The following is an 18871-nucleotide window of genomic DNA, read 5'->3' on the forward strand; positions in this document are numbered from 1 at the left end:
TTTTTTTTTTTTTTTGACTGTTAGTGTTAATAGTTCCATGGCCACCTCTTTTCCCTATAAGCCCACATCTTGACACAATTACCATTATAACCACAACAATAAAAGTAATTATATCAATGTAAAATGTGTCTACAGTATTATCTCAACACTTTTAATCAATAATATAAGCTAAATAAATGGAACGGGTCTGTTTAGATTATGAACAAACGTTAACAAGAACCAGATGTGCTTGGACCACATTCCCTTGATCATGATGGTCGTGACGCATCCAAATTAATCCTCAGTTTAAAAGAAACAATATTATTTACATTAAGTACAATTTACATCAAGAATAAACAACTGGACAACGAGGGAGCAACAAACATTCAAAACTAAAAAGTAAAGAGCATTTCATGACATTTCATTCCACAGAACTCTCATGCCTCCCAAGCAAAAAGATCCATGAGCCTACGTCAATATTTGTATACAATGAGTCACAATTGGGGAAGTGTGCTGTTACTATTTCGTTTTGTAAAACATTTTGGTTAAAGCTCAAGTAATCAATAGTCAACCAGAGGTTGGTGCTCTTGTGTAACACTGTGGTGAGCAGCGGGGAGCAGTTAGCCTGGGGCGTTGGTTTCACAGAAGTTTCAATACCTCCTTTCAGTTGCAGTTGGACAGAGAGAAAGAGAGAGAGAGAGGGAGAGGGAGAGGGAGAGAGACACAGAGAGAGAGAGAGAAAGGGAGAGGGAGAGGGAGAGAGACAGAGAGAAGTGAGGGACGTGTGTATGTGTGTGTCAAGAGGATTTCCATTGAAATGGAGTACTTCAGTCTTTTAGTTCATTTCATGTCGGTGAGCTTTGCCTCTGCTGGGATAGATGGAATACATTGGACATATACAGGTATGGGATTAATTGATGACCAATTTCCTTTTCGTTATCCATTGTGTTTTAGTTTTTTGGGGGGGACTCCAAACCCCCCAGAAAAAAAACACAAAGTCTTGAACTCATTCTCAGATATTTCAATTTATTATTATTATGTCTTATTTGTAGAGATGATTAACTCTAGGATATTTTAAATCTGGAAAAAAAGGAGGAATATAAATAGTTGTAGTTTTAGACATGATAAAACTGATGAAAGTTTGCAATGTGTGTAGTATATGGTCAATATACCACGGCTAAGGGCTGTCCTTAGGCAAGACGCAACGCGGAGTGCCTGGACACAGACCTTAGCCGTGGTATATTGGCCATATATCACAGACCCCCGGGGTGCCTTATTGCTATTATAAACTGGTTACCAACGTAATTAAAGCGGTAAAAATAAATGTTTTGTCATACCGGTGGTTTACTGTCTCATATACCACAGCTGTCAACCAATCAACACTCAGGGCTGGAACCACCCAGTTTATAATTGCTGTTTAAATCATATAGATCTACCGCTCACGATGACAAACAGGTGGCATGATGATTTGATCCCCAGTGTAGACTGTAGACGTATATGATTACAGCTAGGAACGATATATCATTTGTGTTCGTTATCATAGTGTGTAATGTCTGAGCCCTTTCAAACAGCCATTTGTGTTCGTTATCACAGTGTGTAATGTCTGAGCCCTTTCAAACAGCCATTTGGTTCGTGACAGACCTCTCTTACAAACCATCACTCAGACATTTGGCTTTAGAGGTTTTGTGGTTACATCAAGGTGCTGTGAAGGTAGAGGGAGAAACAGAGGAACTTTATACAGTAGTGTTCCGTTGGTTCCTTCTCTCCTCTGCGTGAACAAACTGGCCTCTGTGGGAATGTCTACTCGGGACTATAGTTGGGAGGCTTGGGGTAGCCAGTTTTTAGACATTGGGCCAAGTTCACATTGTTGTATTGTTCATCGTCGTCGTTATCATCCATCCATCTGTTCTGTTTCTCCTTCTCCAGAAGGGGCCCTGGACCAGGTGCACTGGGCGGAGGAGTATCCTGCGTGTGGCGGCCGCAGACAGTCCCCGATCGACATCCAGCGGAGGAGCGTGCGTCACAACCCCCGCATGCTGCAGCTCGAGCTCACTGGATATGATGCTCAGAAGGGTAACTTCCTCATGAAAAACAACGGACACTCAGGTAAAAAAGTCGTGTGGGATGGTGTACCCCCCCCCCCCCCAAAACAAAAACCACCCGGAAATAATGTACAATTAAACCAACTTCATATTCCCTGTGAACGTTTTAACAGTTTTAGTCTTTACTGTTTTGTTATAGTGAATGAACAATGAACATTCAATACCATTGAAACATATTTTTTCAACAATAACATCTTAAACATGGTATCTAAATGAGTTAGTATTGGTCCCTTTAGCCTAATCTCAATGGGGACTTGGATAAAAGCATCTGTTAAATGGAATATATTTATTAATTCATTAATTAAATGGTATATATTAATTAATTAATTAATTAAATGGTATATATCTATTAATTAATTAATTAAATAGCATATATTTATAAATAATTACTTAATTAAATGCCATATCTTTATTAATTAATTAATTAATTAATTAAATTGAATATATTTATTAATTAATTAAATGGCATATATTTATAAATACATTACTTAATTAAATGGCATATCTTTATTAATTAATTAATTAATGAAATGGCATATATTTATTAATTAATTCATTAAATGGCATATATTTATTAATGAATTCATTAAATGGCATATATTTATTAATGAATTCATTAAATGGCATATATTTATTTGTTAATTAATTAAATGGCATATATTTATTAATTAATTAGTTAAATGGCATATATTTTAATATTATTGTAAATATTAAAATGTCTTGTTGTGTTGTGGGCAGTTGAAATCGTCCTCCCTCCCAGCATGGTGATTACCAAGGGTCTCCCCGGGGGCTACACGGCCGTCCAGATGCACCTCCACTGGGGCGGCTGGGACCTGGAGGAGAGCGGGGCAGAGCACACCCTGGATGGCATCAGATACATGGCAGAGGTATGCAAGTGTTACAGATACATTAACCCCCCCCCCCAAGAAAAAATAATAATCTGTTTCTGAACCATTTAAAACAGCAGAGAAAATAGAGGTGGGCTTGACTTGACCATAGTGGAACTAAGGTCTTAACAGCAGCCTTTGTACCATCATGACACTCATTGCCACTCCTCGTCATGGCAACGTCAAAAAGAGTTGACCTGATAGCACAAACAGTTCTGAGACCAGGCTACCTCTAACTCAACAGTGTATTGCCATTATAGCCATACAACGGTCACAAGTCTAGCACAATATTCAAATATGATTTATTTGATATTGATGTTCAAGGTCATTCGCAGCTGGGAGCTGAATTGCTGTGCAAATATTGTAGGCTGAACCAGCTGCACTACCCCGAAACAACACATCCCACTTTCAGTTTCTGAAGAATGTCAATACTACATTTTATTATCCATGAAACAGTCCAGCAGTGCAAATGTTCAATATATATTTATATACGCATACAGTACCAGTCAAAAGTTTAGACAAACCTACTCATTCAAAGGCTTTTCTTTATTTTTTATTATTTTCTACATTGTACAATAACAGTGAAGACATCAAAACTATGAAATAACACATATGGAATCATGTAGTAACCCCAAAACAATTCAACAAATACAAATATATTTTAGATTCTTCAAAGTAGCCACCATTTTCCTTGATGACACCTTTGCACACTCTTGGCATTCTCTCAACCAGCTTCATGAGGTAGTCAACTGGAATGCATTTCAATTAACAGGTGTGCCTTCTTAAAAGTTAATTTTTGGAATTGATGTACTTCTTAATGTGTTTGAGCCAATCAGTTGTGTTGTGACAAGGTAGGGTTGGTATACAAAAGATAGCTCAATTTGGTAAAGACCAAGTCCATATTATGGCAAGAACAGCTCAAATAAGCAAAGAGAAATGACAGTCCATCATTATTTTCAGACAGTCAATTCGGAAAATTTTAAGAACTTTGAAAGTTTCTTCAAGTGCAGTCGCAAAAATCATCAAGCACTATGATGAAACTGGTTCTCATGAGGACCGCCACAGGAAAAGAAGACCCAGAGTTACCTCTGCTGCAGAGGATAAGTTCATTAGAGTTAACTGCACCTCAGATTGCAGCCCAAATAAATACTTCACAGAGTTCAAGTAACAGACACATCTCAACATCAACTGTTCAGAGGAGACTGCGTGAGTCAGGCCTTTGTGGTCGAATTTCTGCAAAGAAACCACTACTAAATGACCCCAACAAGAAGAAGAGACTTGCTTGGGCCAAGAAACTCGAGCAATGGACATTAGACTGGTGAAAATCTGTGCTGGAGTACTGCATCAGATGACCTGGCCTCCACAATCACCCGACCTCAACCTAATTGAGATGGTTTGGGATGAGTTGGACCGCCGAGTGAAAGAAAAGCAGCCAACAAGTGCTCAGCATACGTGGGAACTCCTTCAAGACTGTTGGAAAAGCATTCCAGGTGAAGCTGATTGAGAGAATGCCAAGAGTTTGCAAAGCTGTCATCAAGGCAAAGGGTGGCTACATTGAAGAATCTAAAATCTAAAATATATTTAGATTTGTTTAACACTTTTTTGGTTGCTACATGATTCCATATGTTTAATTTAATCGTTTTGATGTCTTCAATATTATTCTACAATGTAGAAAATAGTAAAATAAAGAAAACCAGTTGAATGAGTCGGTGTGTCCAAACTTTTGACTGGTACTGGATATATATATTGATAGATAGATATATGCTAGTAATATATACTATAATATATATTCTGCTGGACTATTTGTATGGATGACTGTTGTATGGATTATTTACATAATCCTCTTGGTTCCTGGAGGAACATAGGTTATGTACTAAATTTATCCTCTTGGTTCCCGGAGGAACATAGGGCCTGTACTAAAGTTATCCTCTTGGTTCCCGGAGGAACATAGGTTATGTACCAAAGTTATCCTCTTGGTTCCCGGAGGAACATAGGGCCTGTACTAAAGTTATCCTCTTGGTTCCCGGAGGAACATAGGTTATGTACCAAAGTTATCCTCTTGGTTCCCGGAGGAACATAGGACCTGTACTAAAGTTATCCTCTTGGTTCCCGGGGGAACATAGGGCCTGTACTAAAGTTATCCTCTTGGTTCCCGGAGGAACATAGGACCTGTACTAAAGTTATCCTCTTGGTTCCCGGGGGAACATAGGGCCTGTACTAAAGTTATCCTCTTGGTTCCCGGGGGAACATAGGGCCTGTCCTAAAGTTATCCTCTTTGTTCCAGGAGGATCATAGGGCCTGTACTAAAGTTATCCTCTTGGTTCCCGGAGGAACATAGGGCCTGTACTAAAGTTATCCTCTTGGTTCCCGGAGGAACATAGGGCCTGTACTAAAGTTATCCTCTTGGTTCCCAGAGGAACATAGGGCCTGTACTAAAGTTATCCTCTTGGGGCCTGTACTAAAGTTATCCAATGTTGCCGGTCTTACGCTGCTTTCTCACCCTCTAACAATGACAAGTGGATCTTCTTGAGTTGTTGATTGGATAAAGTACAGATTAGTTTGAGTCGCTGTACATATGGATGTTTACAAATTAAATTACTTCCAACCTGGTGTTTGACAACTGGAGCAACTTTCAACTTACAATTTGTCCTCTGTGTTTGCAGCTCCATGTTGTCCATTATAACTCTGATAAGTACAAGAGCTTTCAAGAGGCCAGCGACAAGCCTGACGGACTGGCAGTTCTAGCCTTCTTCTACGAGGTGAGATCTGAAGACAGGTTGTTCATCTTCCTGTTCTTATTTTACGTTCTTCTTGTGAATTCCAGTATATGAACTCGGAACAGATGACACATAGAACAGCTTTGTGGGTAACTGGCCCGGTGCCTCCTGGCCCGGTGCCTCCTGGCCCGGTGCCCCCTCTCATAACATTTGATAGTATAATAGTATCGGACATCCTGCCTGCACAGTTAATGGGCCCATTGATTGGGCGATTGCGTGCTGTTTGGCCCACTGAGGGAAAGTTGGCTTCTAGAGATAGGAACAAGTGGCAGCCAGCCAGCCAGTCACCCAGTCATTCATTCAGCCAGCCAACCAGTCAGCCAGTCAAACCATCAATCAGCCAGTCAGCCAGTCAGTTAGCCATTAATTCAGCCAGTCAGGCAGCCAGCCAGCTAGCCAGTCAGTTCCAACACTTTGCTGTGGGTTAGAGGTCATCGCTTAGGCAACGCTGCCACAGGGCACAGGCATCCTCCCCAGCTACCTAATGGGCTGCAGCTGTGTAGCGGGTGTGTGTGTGCCGGTGTTCTATTGCCCTAGTACTGGTAGTCCTGCTTACTGAGACAATGTTCTAGTCACACATACAGCTGGAGTTTTCTCCCACCCCTAGCTCTCCTTTATGCCTTTTTATTTAAAAAAAAAAATTTTTTTAGGCGAGTATATTTCATATTTTTTTGTTTTTCATTTAGACGTTAAAGAGAGGTGATGAGAGATACATGGAATGTGAACAGACAAACATGAGAGTGTACTGACAAGTAGGAAATATGTGCTGCAAGCAGCAGTAATCCGCTAGACCAGCCCGACCCCAGCCACTGCTGTTGTGCCTATTGCTCCACAGCCAACTGTCATTGTTACAGTCTCACACACAGTGATGAAACACAGCTGGACATGTCTATCACCTCTAGGTTCTCACCCGCTGTCGTCATGTTGCCAGTCTGTTTATCTCTCCTGTCGTCATGTTGCCAGTCTGTTTATCTCTCCTGTAGTCATGTTGCCAGTCTGTTTATCTCTCCTGTAGTCATGTTGCCAGTCTGTTTATCTCTCCTGTAGTCATGTTGCCAGTCTGTTTATCTCTCCTGTAGTCATGTTGCCAGTCTGTTTATCTCTCCTGTCGTCATGTTGCCAGTCTGTTTATCTCTACTGTAGTCATGTTGCCAGTCTGTTTATCTCTCCTGTAGTCATGTTGCCAGTCTGTTTATCTCTACTGTAGTCATGTTGCCAGTCTATCTCTCCTGTAGTCATGTTGCCAGTCTGTTTATCTCTACTGTAGTCATGTTGCCAGTCTGTTTATCTCTCCTGTCGTCATGAGCCAGTCTGTTTATCTCTCCTGTAGTCATGTTGCCAGTCTGTTTATCTCTACTGTAGTCATGTTGCCAGTCTATCTCTCCTGTAGTCATGTTGCCAGTCTGTTTATCTCTACTGTAGTTATGTTGCCAGTCTATCTCTCCTGTAGTCATGTTGCCAGTCTGTGTATCTCTCCTGTAGTCATGTTGCCAGTCTGTTTATCTCTCCTGTAGTCATGAGCCAGTCTGTTTATCTCTCCTGTAGTCATGTTGCCAGTCTGTTTATCTCTCCTGTAGTCATGTTGCCAGTCTATCTCTCCTGTAGTCATGTTGCCAGTCTATCTCTCCAGTAGTCATGTTGCCAGTCTGTTTATCTCTCCTGTAGTCATGTTGCCAGTCTGTTTATCTCTCCTGTAGTCATGTTGCCAGTCTGTTTATCTCTCCTGTAGTCATGTTGCCAGTCTGTTTATCTCTCCTGTAGACATGTTGCCAGTCTGTTTATCTCTCCTGTAGTCATGTTGCCAGCCTGTTTCTGTTTCAGCCAATGTGTGGTTGTTTTGCCAGTTCTGTTCTTCCATAATGAATGCGTGGCCACACACAACACCATCATTAAGTTTGCAGACAGCATGACAGGGTTTTGCCTGATCACCGACAAGAATGAGGCAGCCTACAGGGAGGAAGTCAGAGACCTGGCAGTGTGGTGCCAGGATAACAATCTATCCCTCAACGTCAGCAAGACAGAAGAGCTGATCGTGGACTACAGAAAATGGAGGGCTGAGTACACCCTCATCCACATCTACAGGGCTGTTGTGGAGCAGGTCGAGAACTTCAAGTTCCTCGGTGACCAGATTACTGAGGAACTATCGTGGTCCACAGACCAACACAGGCATGAAGAGGGCATGACAATGCCTCTTCCCCCTCAGCAGGCTGAAACAATTTGGCATGGGCCCTCTGATCTTCAAAAAAGTTATACAGCTGCACCACTGAGAGCATCTTGACTGGTTGCATCACCGCTTGGTATGACAACTGCTTGGCATCCGACAGCAAGGCGCTACAGAGGGTAGTACGTATGGCCCGGTACGTCAGTGGTACAGAGCTCCCTACCATCCAGGACCTCTATACCAGGCGGTGTCAGAGGAAGGCCTTAAAAATGGTCAAAGACTCCGGCTACCCAAGTCATAGGCTGTTCTCTCTGCTACCGCATGGCAACCGGTAATGATGCACCAAGACTGGAACCAACAGGACCCTAAAACAGCTTTGACCCACAATCTATAAGACTGCTAAATAGTTGACTCACATACACTGCTACTGTTTATTATATATCCTGTTACCTAGTCACTTCATCCCTAGCTATATGTACATATCTACCTCAATGACCTCCTATCCCTGCACATGGACTCGAGTACTGGTATCCCGTGTATATAGCCAAGTTATCATTTCTCATTGTGTATTTATTGTATATAGCCAAGTTATCATTTCTCATTGTGTATTTATTGTATATAGCCAAGTTATAATTTCTCATTGTGTATTTATTGTATATAGCCAAGTTATCATTTCTCATTGTGTATTTATTGCATATAGCCAAGTTATCATTTCTCATTGTGTATTTATTGTATATAGCCAAGTTATCATTTCTCATTGTGTATTTATTGTAGATAGCCAAGTTATCATTTCTCATTGTGTATTTATTGTAGATAGCCAAGTTATCATTTCTCATTGTGTATTTATTGTAGATAGCAAGTTATCATTTCTCATTGTGTATTTATTGCATATAGCCAAGTTATCATTTCTCATTGTGTATTTATTGTATATAGCCAAGTTATCATTTCTCATTGTGTATTTATTGTAGATAGCCAAGTTATCATTTCTCATTTTGTATTTATTGCATATAGCCAAGTTATCATTTCTCATTGTGTATTTATTGTATATAGCCAAGTTATCATTTCTCATTGTGTATTTATTGTAGATAGCCAAGTTATCATTTCTCATTGTGTATTTATTGTAGATAGCAAGTTATAATTTCTCATTGTGTATTTATTGTATATAGCCAAGTTATCATTTCTCATTGTGTATTTATTGTAGATAGCCAAGTTATCATTTCTCATTGTGTATTTATTGTAGTTAGCAAGTTATCATTTCTCATTGTGTATTTATTGCATATAGCCAAGTTATCATTTCTCATTGTGTATTTATTGTATATAGCCAAGTTATCATTTCTCATTGTGTATTTATTGTAGATAGCCAAGTTATCATTTCTCATTGTGTATTTATTGCATATAGCCAAGTTATCATTTCTCATTGTGTATTTATTGTATATAGCCAAGTTATCATTTCTCATTGTGTATTTATTGTAGATAGCCAAGTTATCATTTCTCTTTGTGTATTTATTGTAGATAGCCAAGTTATCATTTCTCATTGTGTATTTATTGTAGATAGCAAGTTATCATTTCTCATTGTGTATTTATTGTATATAGCCAAGTTATCATTTCTCATTGTGTATTTATTGTATATAGCCAAGTTATCATTTCTCATTGTGTATTTATTGTAGATAGCCAAGTTATCATTTCTCATTGTGTATTTATTGTAGATAGCAAGTTATAATTTCTCATTGTGTATTTATTGCATATAGCCAAGTTATCATTTCTCATTGTGTATTTATTGTAGATAGCCAAGTTATCATTTCTCATTGTGTATTTATTGTAGATAGCCAAGTTATCATTTCTCATTGTGTATTTATTGTATATAGCCATGTTATCATTTCTCATTGTGTATTTATTGTATATAGCCAAGTTATCATTTCTCATTGTGTATTTATTGTAGATAGCCAAGTTATCATTTCTCATTGTGTATTTATTGTATATAGCCATGTTATCATTTCTCATTGTGTATTTATTGTATATAGCCAAGTTATCATTTCTCATTGTGTATTTATCCTTGTGTAATTAATTTCCTATTTTTTCTTCATGTTATTATTTTAAAAAATCTTCTACTCTTTCTTATTTTTCCTCTCTCCTCATTGGTGGGAAGGGCCCGTCACTAAGCATTTCACTGTTAATCTACACCTGTTGTTTACGAAGCACGTGACAAAAAAACAAACATTTTATTTGACATTTTATTTATTATTTATTTATTTATTTAGCCAGTTAGTTTGATGGACATTTTTGAGAACACCTACTACCGGCGATTTCATCAACAAACTAACTCATTCTCTCGTTGTTGTCTAGTTGCAGTCAGGCCGGGTTTCTTCTTTTAGCCAGTGTGGTTGTTTTTGCCTCATTTTGGCAAGGAGACCATGTAGCCTAGGAATGCAGAATCCATCACTTACCTGTTCGTAGGTTTGATTGTGTTTTTGTCCGTTACAGGACGGACATTTTGAGAACACCTACTACAGCGATTTCATCAGCAACCTGGGAAAAGTCAAGTACGCAGGTGGGTTTTCTTTGGGGTATTACTGAATCTATCTACATTAATATCAGTATTACTGAATCTATCTACATTAATATCAGTATTACTGAATCTATCTACATTAATATCAGTATTACTGAATCTATCTACAATAATATCAGTATTACTGAATCTATCTACAATAATAGCAGTATTGCTGAATCTATCCACATTAATATCAGTATTACTGAATCTATTTACAACAATAACAGTATTACTGAATCTATCTACATTAATATCAGTATTACTGAATCTATTTACAACAATAACAGTATTACTGAATCTATCTACATTAACAACAGTATTACTGGATCTATCTACAATAATATCAGTATTACTGAATCTATCTACAATAATAGCAGTATTGCTGAATCTATCCACATTAATATCAGTATTACTGAATCTATTTACAACAATAACAGTATTACTGAATCTATCTACATTAACATCAGTATTACTGAATCTATCTACATTAATATCAGTATTACTGAATATATCTACAATAATATCAGTATTACTGAATCTATCTACATTAACATCAGTATTACTGAATCTATCTACAATAATATCAGTATTACTGAATCTATCTACATTAACATCAGTATTACTGAATCTATTTACAACAATAACAGTATTACTGAATCTATCTACATTAACAACAGTATTACTGAATCTATCTACATTAACATCAGTATTACTGAATCTATCTACATTAACATCAGTATTACTGAATCTATCTACAATAACAACAGTATTACTGAATCTATCTACATTAACATCAGTATTACTGAATATCTACATTAACATCAGTATTACTGAATCTATCTACATTAACATCAGTATTACTGAATCTATCTACATGAATAACAGTATTACTGAATCTATCTACATTAATATCAGTATTACTGAATCTATCTACATTAATATCAGTATTACTGAATCTATCTACATTAATATCAGTATTACTGAATATCTACATTAACATCAGTATTACTGAATCTATCTACATTAATATCAGTATTACTGAATCTATCTACATTAATATCAGTATTACTGAATATCTACATTAATATCAGTATTACTGAATCTATCTACATTAATATCAGTATTACTGAATATCTACATTAACATCAGTATTACTGAATCTATCTACATTAACAACAGTATTACTGAATCTATCTACATTAATATCAGTATTACTGAATATCTACATTAATATCAGTATTACTGAATCTATCTACAATAACAACAGTATTACTGAATCTATCTACATTAATAACAGTATTACTGAATCTATCTACATTAATATCAGTATTACTGAATATCTACATTAATAACAGTATTTATTACTGAATCTATCTACATTAATATCAGTATTACTGAATATCTACATTAATAACAGTATTTATTACTGAATCTATCTACAATAATAACAGTATTACTGGTGCTCAGTTTCTGTTTTCACCTGATGTTGTACAGGCCAGTCCATGAACATATTGTTGTTGTACAGGCCAGTCCATGAACATATTGTTGTTGTACAGGCCAGTCCATGAACATATTGTTGTTGTACAGGCCAGTCCATGAACATATCCACCCTCAACGTCCGTTCCATGCTTCCTGAGAACCTGAACCATTTCTTCAGGTACCAAGGCTCTCTTACCACCCCTCCCTGTTACGAGAGCATCCTGTGGACAGTGTTCGACACACCCATCACCCTCTCTCACAACCAGGTACTATACCCATCATCCTCTCTCACAACCAGGTACTATACCCATCACCCTCTCTCACAACCAGGTACTTTACCCATCACCCTCTCTCACAACCAGGTACTATACCCATCACCCTCTCTCACAACCAGGTACTATACCCATCACCCTCTCTCACAACCAGGCAACCCTGCTCTCTCTCTCTCACAAACCATCTGATTTGTAAAATTAACTTTTCAATTCTCCACATCAATTTTCTTAGAAATTTTACTCAACTTTTTTGTTGTTGAAATTTGTACCTATAGCCGTGAATGAAAAGGAGATCAAACAGCCCTGTGATTGATTGATTTATTGTTTACTTGATTGGTTAGTTCATTGATTGCTCTCCCTGCTGTCTCACAAAACTGCTGATGTGTAAATTAAACCTTTACATTTTTCAACAATGGACGTGAACTCTGCTCCTAGCCTCCCTAAAAAGCAGATGAAACAGCCCTGTGAAAGATTTACTGATTCATCCGTTTATTCATTCATCCTTTTATTGATTGATTCATTGATTCATTATTTAATTAATTGAGTCATTGAGTCATTATTGAATTAATTGATTAATTGTTTCATTATTGAATTAATTGACTCATTGATTCATTATTGAATTAATTGACTCATTGATTCATTATTGAATTAATTGAGTCATTGATTCATTATTGAATTAATTGAGTCATTGATTCATTATTGAATTAATTGAGTCATTGATTCATTATTGAATTAATTGATTCGTTGATTCATTATTGAATTAATTGAGTCATTGATTCATTATTGAATTAATTGATTAATTGATTCATTATTTAATTAATTGATTCATAAACTCTCTTTCCTTTCCTCTCCTCCCCCCACATCCAGATCAGAAAGTTGGAAAGTACTCTGATGGACATGGACAATAAGACTTTGTGGAATGATTACCGCATGGCCCAGCCGCTCAACGATCGCGTGGTCGAGTCCTCCTTCCTGCCTCGCCTAGGGAAAGGCAGTACGTGGACAGAACCTACTCTTAGGGAATTAAAAAGATAAACTAAACAGGAAAATATGATTATGTATCTATGTAGATATAGGTCCTGCTGTATATGATAGGGAATGGATCAATTTGTTGTCCTAATATGGCTGTAGCCTCCGTTTGAAAAAGGTAGCACTGTATCTACAGATGTAGGATCTTAATTTGAGCCAGTTTTCTACAACAGGAAAATTATCCTGCAGCAACAGGATACGTTAATTATTATGTTGATTATTTTAATTAATGAACATTTTTTATAGGGTTTGATACATTTTTTTGTGAGGGAAAACCTTGTCTGAAATTTCAAATGGGAAATTACAAACTTTAGAAGTCTTTAAAAATACTTTAATACACTACGAGTTTGAATTTCCTCCTTAGCAGGAACATTCTCAGCAACAAAAGAGTGATCAAATTGAGATCCTACGTCTGTATACGGGCCCTGGTGTGTGTGTGTGTGTGTTAGGGAATGGATAGTCTTGTGTTGCCAGACAGTAATTGTGCCTTTGCTCTTCTTACGATCTTTCTGTTTTCCCTTGGGACATGAAATGACTGAGATCAATGTTAAGGAATGAATCAACTTAACAGGCAAATAGATACAGATAAGATATATCTCATATTGATGCTCAACATCTGTCTTTAATATAGTGGATTTCTAAGATGATGCTCATCTCACAGTATGTTTTAAGATGATTTATGATGCTCTACATATGGAACCCATCTGAGAGGAATCAGCCTCAAGGCCTTTCCCTGACCATGTTCACTTCCTCTTTCTCTCTATATCCGTCTCTCCCCCCTCTCGCTTCCCCTCTCTCTATCTCTCTTTCTTTCCCTCTCTCCCTATCTCTTTCTTTCTCTCTTTCCCTCTTTCACTCTCTTTCACTCTCTCACTCTCTCTTTCTCTCTTTATCTCTCTTTCTTTCCCTCTCTCCCTCTCTCACCCTCTCTCTCACTCTCTCTTTCTCTCTCTTTCTCTCTATATCTCTTTCTTTCCCTCTCCCTCTCTTTCTTTCTCTCTCTGTCTCTCTCTCACTCTCTCTCTCTCTCTTTCTCTCTCTTTCTCCACTCAGCGTTCTGTCGCCAAGATGAAATCGAATCAAAGCTTCTGAAGATCGAGGGTCTGATTACTTCTCTTGGAAAACACATACATTCAAGTGAGATATATCTTTATTGACATTTAAAAGTATAACAATGAGTGAAGGTTTATGTGAACTGACTCTGTGTTTTTGTTAATGTAGGTGAAATTGGGGATGCAAGGCCTTCCAAACAAGGTGAGTACTGTAGTTAGGTATTGGAGTACACCGTACTCTACGAGGTTGCTCTTCTATATTATGTGTAATAACACCAATGTGTTATCACAATGTTATCACAATGTTATTACAATGTTATTACAATGTTATCACAATGTTATTGCAATCAGGGGTTGGAACCAACATTATTTTCCAATCGTTTTGTTCTGAACAGAAACACTATTTTTATAGTTTCACTCCACTGTTCCGACCAACAAAATAAAGTTCTGAACTGGTTCAAACCCCCCAAAAAGTACTGGTTTATTGCGTTCCTTTCTGTTTATTTTTATTTTTTAAACCTGTTAAATCAACAGTATTTTACATTTAGCTTATTAGACTACTTCACCAATCAGTGACAGAACAGCTATTTCCATGTTAAAATATTAGGGGGGTTCATTTTCTCTATTGTTTTGATGGTAGGCTACTCTGGTAGGACTAAATTAGGATCAAATAGCCACGGTAGCCAACTTGACCACTGTCTGAAACTGTAACTTAAAGCGAGTACAGCCTCATGGTTCACACAGTAAACGCTTGCTGGATGTTGCACATCATTTTCACAACATTAAAGTTTGCGCTCAGCAGACCTGAAATTTGCTCAGTGCCAAAAAAAAGGAAAATTGGTTACAATAGCAGTCACACTAGTAGTCACAATAGTAGTTACAATAGTAGTTACAATAGTAGTTACAATAGTAGTTACAATAGTAGTCACACTAGTAAATACAATAGTAGTTACAATAGTAGTTACACTAGTAGTTACAATAGTAGTCACACTAGTAAATACAATAGTAGTCACACTAGTAGTTACAATAGTAGTCACACTAGTAAATACAATAGTAGTTACAATAGTAGTTACACTAGTAGTTACAATAGTAAATACAATAGTAGTTACACTAGTAAATACAATAGTAGTTACAATAGTAGTTACAATAGTAGTCACACTAGTAGTTACAATAGTAGTCACACTAGTAGTCACACTAGTAAATACAATAGTAGTTACAATAGTAGTTAAAATAGTAGTTACACTAGTAGTCACACTAGTAAATACAATAGTAGTTACAATAGTAGTTACAATAGTAGTTACACTAGTAGTTACAATAGTAGTTACAATAGTAGTTACACTAGTAGTTACACTAGTAGTTACAATAGTAGTTACAATAGTAGTTACAATAGTAGTTACACTAGTAGTTACACTAGTAGTCACACTAGTAAATACAATAGTAGTTACAATAGTAGTTACAATAGTAAATACAATAGTAGTTACACTAGTAGTCACACTAGTAGTTACAATAGTAGTTACAATAGTAGTTACAATAGTAGTTACAATAGTAGTTACAATAGTAGTCACACTAGTAAATACAATAGTAGTCACACTAGTAGTTACAATAGTAGTTACAATAGTAGTCACACTAGTAAATACAATAGTAGTCACACTAGTAGTTACAATAGTAGTTACAATAGTAGTTACACTAGTAGTCACACTAGTAGTTACAATAGTAGTTACAATAGTAGTTACAATAGTAGTTACACTAGTAGTCACACTAGTAAATACAATAGTAGTTACAATAGTAGTTACACTAGTAAATACAATAGTAGTTACACTAGTAGTTACACTAGTAGTTACACTAGTAAATACAATAGTAGTTACAATAGTAGTTACACTAGTAGTTACAATAGTAGTTACAATAGTAGTCACACTAGTAGTTACAATAGTAGTTACAATAGTAGTTACAATAGTAGTCACACTAGTAGTCACACTAGTAGTTACAATAGTAGTTACAATAGTAGTTACACTAGTAAATACAATAGTAGTTACACTAGTAGTTACAATAGTAGTCACACTAGTAGTCACACTAGTAAATACAATAGTAGTTACACTAGTAGTTACACTAGTAGTTACACTAGTAGTTACACTAGTAAATACAATAGTAGTTACAATAGTAGTCACACTAGTAAATACAATAGTAGTCACACTAGTAAATACAATAGTAGTTACAATAGTAGTTACACTAGTAAATACAATAGTAGTTACACTAGTAAATAAAATAGTAGTTACACTAGTAAGTACAATAGTAGTTACAATAGTAGTTACACTAGTAAATACAATAGTAGTTACACTAGTAAATACAATAGTAGTTACAATAGTAGTTACAATAGTAGTTACACTAGTAAATACAATAGTAGTTACACTAGTAAATACAATAGTAGTTACACTAGTAAATACAATAGTAGTTACAATAGTAGTCACACTAGTAGTTACAATAGTAGTCACACTAGTAAATACAATAGTAGTCACACTAGTAGTTACAATAGTAGTCACACTAGTAAATACAATAGTAGTTACAATAGTAGTTACACTAGTAGTTACAATAGTAAATACAATAGTAGTTACACTAGTAGTTACACTAGTAAATACAATAGTAGTTACAATAGTAGTTACACTAGTAGTTACAATAGTAGTTACAATAGTAGTCACACTAGTAGTTACAATAGTAGTTACAATAGTAGTTACAATAGTAGTCACACTAGTAGTCACACTAGTAGTTACAATAGTAGTTACAATAGTAGTTACACTAGTAAATACAATAGTAGTTACACTAGTAGTTACAATAGTAGTCACACTAGTAGTCACACTAGTAAATACAATAGTAGTTACACTAGTAGTTACACTAGTAGTTACACTAGTAGTTACACTAGTAAATACAATAGTAGTTACAATAGTAGTCACACTAGTAAATACAATAGTAGTCACACTAGTAAATACAATAGTAGTTACAATAGTAGTTACACTAGTAAATACAATAGTAGTTACACTAGTAAATAAAATAGTAGTTACACTAGTAAGTACAATAGTAGTTACAATAGTAGTTACACTAGTAAATACAATAGTAGTTACACTAGTAAATACAATAGTAGTTACAATAGTAGTTACAATAGTAGTTACACTAGTAAATACAATAGTAGTTACACTAGTAAATACAATAGTAGTTACACTAGTAAATACAATAGTAGTTACACTAGTAAATACAATAGTAGTTACAATAGTAGTCACACTAGTAGTTACAATAGTAGTCACACTAGTAAATACAATAGTAGTCACACTAGTAGTTACAATAGTAGTCACACTAGTAAATACAATAGTAGTTACAATAGTAGTTACACTAGTAGTTACAATAGTAAATACAATAGTAGTTACACTAGTAAATACAATAGTAGTTACAATAGTAGTTACAATAGTAGTCACACTAGTAGTTACAATAGTAGTCACACTAGTAGTCACACTAGTAAATACAATAGTAGTTACAATAGTAGTTAAAATAGTAGTTACACTAGTAGTCACACTAGTAAATACAATAGTAGTTACAATAGTAGTTACACTAGTAGTTACAATAGTAGTTACAATAGTAGTTACAATAGTAGTTACACTAGTAGTTACAATAGTAGTTACAATAGTAGTTACAATAGTAGTTACAATAGTAGTTACACTAGTAGTTACACTAGTAGTCACACTAGTAAATACAATAGTAGTTACAATAGTAGTTACAATAGTAGTTACAATAGTAAATACAATAGTAGTTACAATAGTAGTTACACTAGTAGTCACACTAGTAGTTACAATAGTAGTTACAATAGTAGTTACAATAGTAGTTACAATAGTAGTCACACTAGTAAATACAATAGTAGTCACACTAGTAGTTACAATAGTAGTTACAATAGTAGTTACAATAGTAGTCACACTAGTAAATACAATAGTAGTCACACTAGTAGTTACAATAGTAGTTACAATAGTAGTTACACTAGTAGTCACACTAGTAGTTACAATAGTAGTTACAATAGTAGTTACAATAGTAGTTACACTAGTAGTCACACTAGTAAATACAATAGTATTTACAATAGTAGTTACACTAGTAAATACAATAGTAGTTACAATAGTAGTTACACTAGTAGTTACACTAGTAGTTACACTAGTAAATACAATAGTAGTTACAATAGTAGTTACACTAGTAGTTACAATAGTAGTTACAATAGTAGTCACACTAGTAGTTACAATAGTAGTTACAATAGTAGTTACAATAGTAGTCACACTAGTAGTCACACTAGTAGTTACAATAGTAGTTACAATAGTAGTTACAATAGTAGTTACAATAGTAGTCACACTAGTAGTCACACTAGTAGTTACAATAGTAGTTACAATAGTAGTTACACTAGTAAATACAATAGTAGTTACACTAGTAGTTACAATAGTAGTCACACTAGTAGTCACACTAGTAAATACAATAGTAGTTACACTAGTAGTTACACTAGTAGTTACACTAGTAGTTACACTAGTAAATACAATAGTAGTTACAATAGTAGTCACACTAGTAA

General features: G+C 35.7%; 1 protein-coding gene across 1 annotated transcript in view; it reads left to right on the plus strand.

Annotated features, from left to right (window-relative positions):
* The first annotated feature begins 663 nt into the window (after positions 1 to 663).
* ca6 (carbonic anhydrase VI) overlaps positions 664 to 18871 on the plus strand; it is a 37217-nt gene continuing 19009 nt past the window's right edge. Inside the window, exons 1-9 of the mRNA XM_036988953.1 lie at positions 664 to 881; positions 1906 to 2085; positions 2820 to 2968; positions 5632 to 5727; positions 10388 to 10454; positions 12042 to 12199; positions 13073 to 13199; positions 14288 to 14371; positions 14456 to 14488. Coding sequence (XP_036844848.1) covers positions 797 to 881; positions 1906 to 2085; positions 2820 to 2968; positions 5632 to 5727; positions 10388 to 10454; positions 12042 to 12199; positions 13073 to 13199; positions 14288 to 14371; positions 14456 to 14488 — 979 coding nt within the window. The 5' untranslated portion in view covers positions 664 to 796. The remainder of the gene's footprint in view (positions 882 to 1905; positions 2086 to 2819; positions 2969 to 5631; positions 5728 to 10387; positions 10455 to 12041; positions 12200 to 13072; positions 13200 to 14287; positions 14372 to 14455; positions 14489 to 18871) is intronic.

The sequence above is a fragment of the Oncorhynchus mykiss genome, chromosome 9, assembly GCF_013265735.2.
Source record: "Oncorhynchus mykiss isolate Arlee chromosome 9, USDA_OmykA_1.1, whole genome shotgun sequence".
Lineage (NCBI taxonomy): Eukaryota > Metazoa > Chordata > Actinopteri > Salmoniformes > Salmonidae > Oncorhynchus > Oncorhynchus mykiss.